This window comes from Priapulus caudatus, unplaced genomic scaffold (assembly GCF_000485595.1).
Source record: "Priapulus caudatus unplaced genomic scaffold, Priapulus_caudatus-5.0.1 Scaffold167, whole genome shotgun sequence".
Taxonomy (NCBI): Eukaryota; Metazoa; Priapulida; class Priapulimorpha; order Priapulimorphida; family Priapulidae; genus Priapulus; species Priapulus caudatus.
In genome coordinates, this window is record NW_014577228.1 from 39,529 (window position 1) to 41,493 (window position 1,965).

At 54.4% G+C, this 1,965-nt stretch overlaps 1 protein-coding gene across 1 annotated transcript in view; it reads left to right on the top strand.

The window, feature by feature from the left end:
• The window catches only part of LOC106806535 (protein strawberry notch homolog 1-like), a 47,918-nt gene that overhangs the window by 25,207 nt on the left and 20,746 nt on the right, over positions 1-1,965 (top strand). Inside the window, exons 13-15 of the mRNA XM_014808510.1 lie at positions 817-999; positions 1,616-1,713; positions 1,878-1,931. Coding sequence (XP_014663996.1) covers positions 817-999; positions 1,616-1,713; positions 1,878-1,931 — 335 coding nt within the window. The remainder of the gene's footprint in view (positions 1-816; positions 1,000-1,615; positions 1,714-1,877; positions 1,932-1,965) is intronic.

Genomic DNA, 1,965 nt, shown 5'->3' on the forward strand with positions numbered 1-1,965 from the left:
CGGAAATAGGTCCGAAAACCCAGTTTTTTTGGTGGAGGCCGATCTGCAACCCAAGCTCGCTGTTTGGCTGCACAGGTTCCTTGCAGAATTATTGTGTGTGTTGGCATGTCATACATAGTTGTACTCTACCGGTACCGCACTGGCTTCTTTTAAACTTGCGGTTTTAGTATGGTTAAGTTGCGAATTATCGTATAATGTATTCTGTACTTTACTACCATAAACCCCCCCCCAAGGTTCCAAGGCGTTTTCGGGTTTCGGGGGGTTTAAGGTCGAATGGCGGTTTCGGATATAGATTGTGTACTGTATTTTCTGCGCGTCGCACTTGCCGGGCGTCTGGTCGTTTCTGTCTTCGAGAGAGCCTACGCAGCAGCGTATTAGCCAGCGAGCCGTGCAGCGTATTAGCCAGCGAGCCGTGCAGCGTATTAGCCAGCGAGCCGTGCAGCGTATTAGCCAGCGAGCCGTGCAGCCGTGATTTGCACGGTCAGTTTTGAAACTGCACGGCCAAAAAAAAAAATTTAATTTTCCGTGGGAGGCCCCCTGTACCCCCCAATGAGAGGGGGGAGGACCCCCTCTTATCCTCTCCCCCGTGAATGCCTGTGGCGTTCACGAAGACCGCCTACGGCCGTCTTGGCTGAGACACATTGATCTAAAGCCGTGTACATTTGTAAAATTGCACTCTCAAATATTTTTTCTGCAATCCCACAATACTCATTCCTGACTAATACCCTGGAGCGAGGCTCAATCCCACAATACTCATTCCTGACTAATACCCTGGAGTGAGGCTGACTAATCTATCATGTGCGTTGTCGTTTGCAGTGGGTCAAGGCGCGCTCGTACTTCCAGCAGGCGGCCGAGTACATGGACGCCGACCCGCGGCTACGCAAGACGATGTGGGGTCAGTTCTGGTCGGCGCACCAGCGCTTCTTCAAGTATCTGTGCATCGCCGCCAAGGTTAAGCATGCCGTGCGGCTGTCGCGCGACGCCGTGAAGAACGGAAAGGTACGCGGGGCGGTGGCGGCGGGGAGGGGGGCGAAGGGGCGGGGCGGGGAGCGGGGCGTGTGCGGTGTATGTGTATGTGATGCAGTGTTCTTGTCTGTGCAGTGCATTGTCATGTTAGCGTAGGTTCTGTGTGTGTTGTCGGTGAGTGTGTGCGTGTATGTGATGCAGTGTTCTTGTCTGTGCAGTGCATTGTCATGTTAGCATAGGTCTGTGTGTGTCGTCGGTGAGTGTGTGCGTGTATGTGATGCAGTGTTCTTGTCTGTGCAGTGCGTCGTCATGTTAGCGTTGGTCGGTGATGTGATTGCGCGTGTGTGATGCAGTGTTGCTTGTCTGTGCAGTGCGTGTCTGTTAGGCGTAGGTCGATGAGTGTGCCGTGTATGTGATGCAGTGTTCTTGCTGTGCAGTGCGTCGTCATGTAGCGTAGGTCGATGAGTGTGCGCGTGTATGTGATGCAGTGTTCTTGTCTGTGCAGTGCGTCGTCATGTTAGCGTAGGTCGATGAGTGTGTGCGTGTATGTGATGCAGTGTTCTTGTCTGTGCAGTGCGTCGTCATGTTAGCGTAGGTCGGATGTAGTCGTGCGCGTGTATGTGGCATCAGTGTTCTCTTGTCTGTGCAGTGCGTCGTCATAGGGTTGCAGTCTACGGGCGAGGCACGCACGCTGGAGCAGCTAGACGACATGGGAGGAGAGCTCAGCGACTTTGTCTCCACTGCCAAGTAAGCAGCGCATCGCGTCAGTACATAACCCAAGGCGTGCGTGTTCTTGCACTGGGCGTGTTTTACCATGCCTCCGTAACCTTCCTGTGAACCTCCTATGTTCTTGCGCCTGGGCGTGTTCTCACGCCTCCTACCTTCCTGCTGAACCCCCGTTGTTCTTGCAGGGGCGTGTTCCCAAGCCTCCTACCTTCCCCGCTGAACCCCCGTTGTTCTTGCAGGCTGGCAGGTTCCCAAGCCTCCTACCTTCCCCGC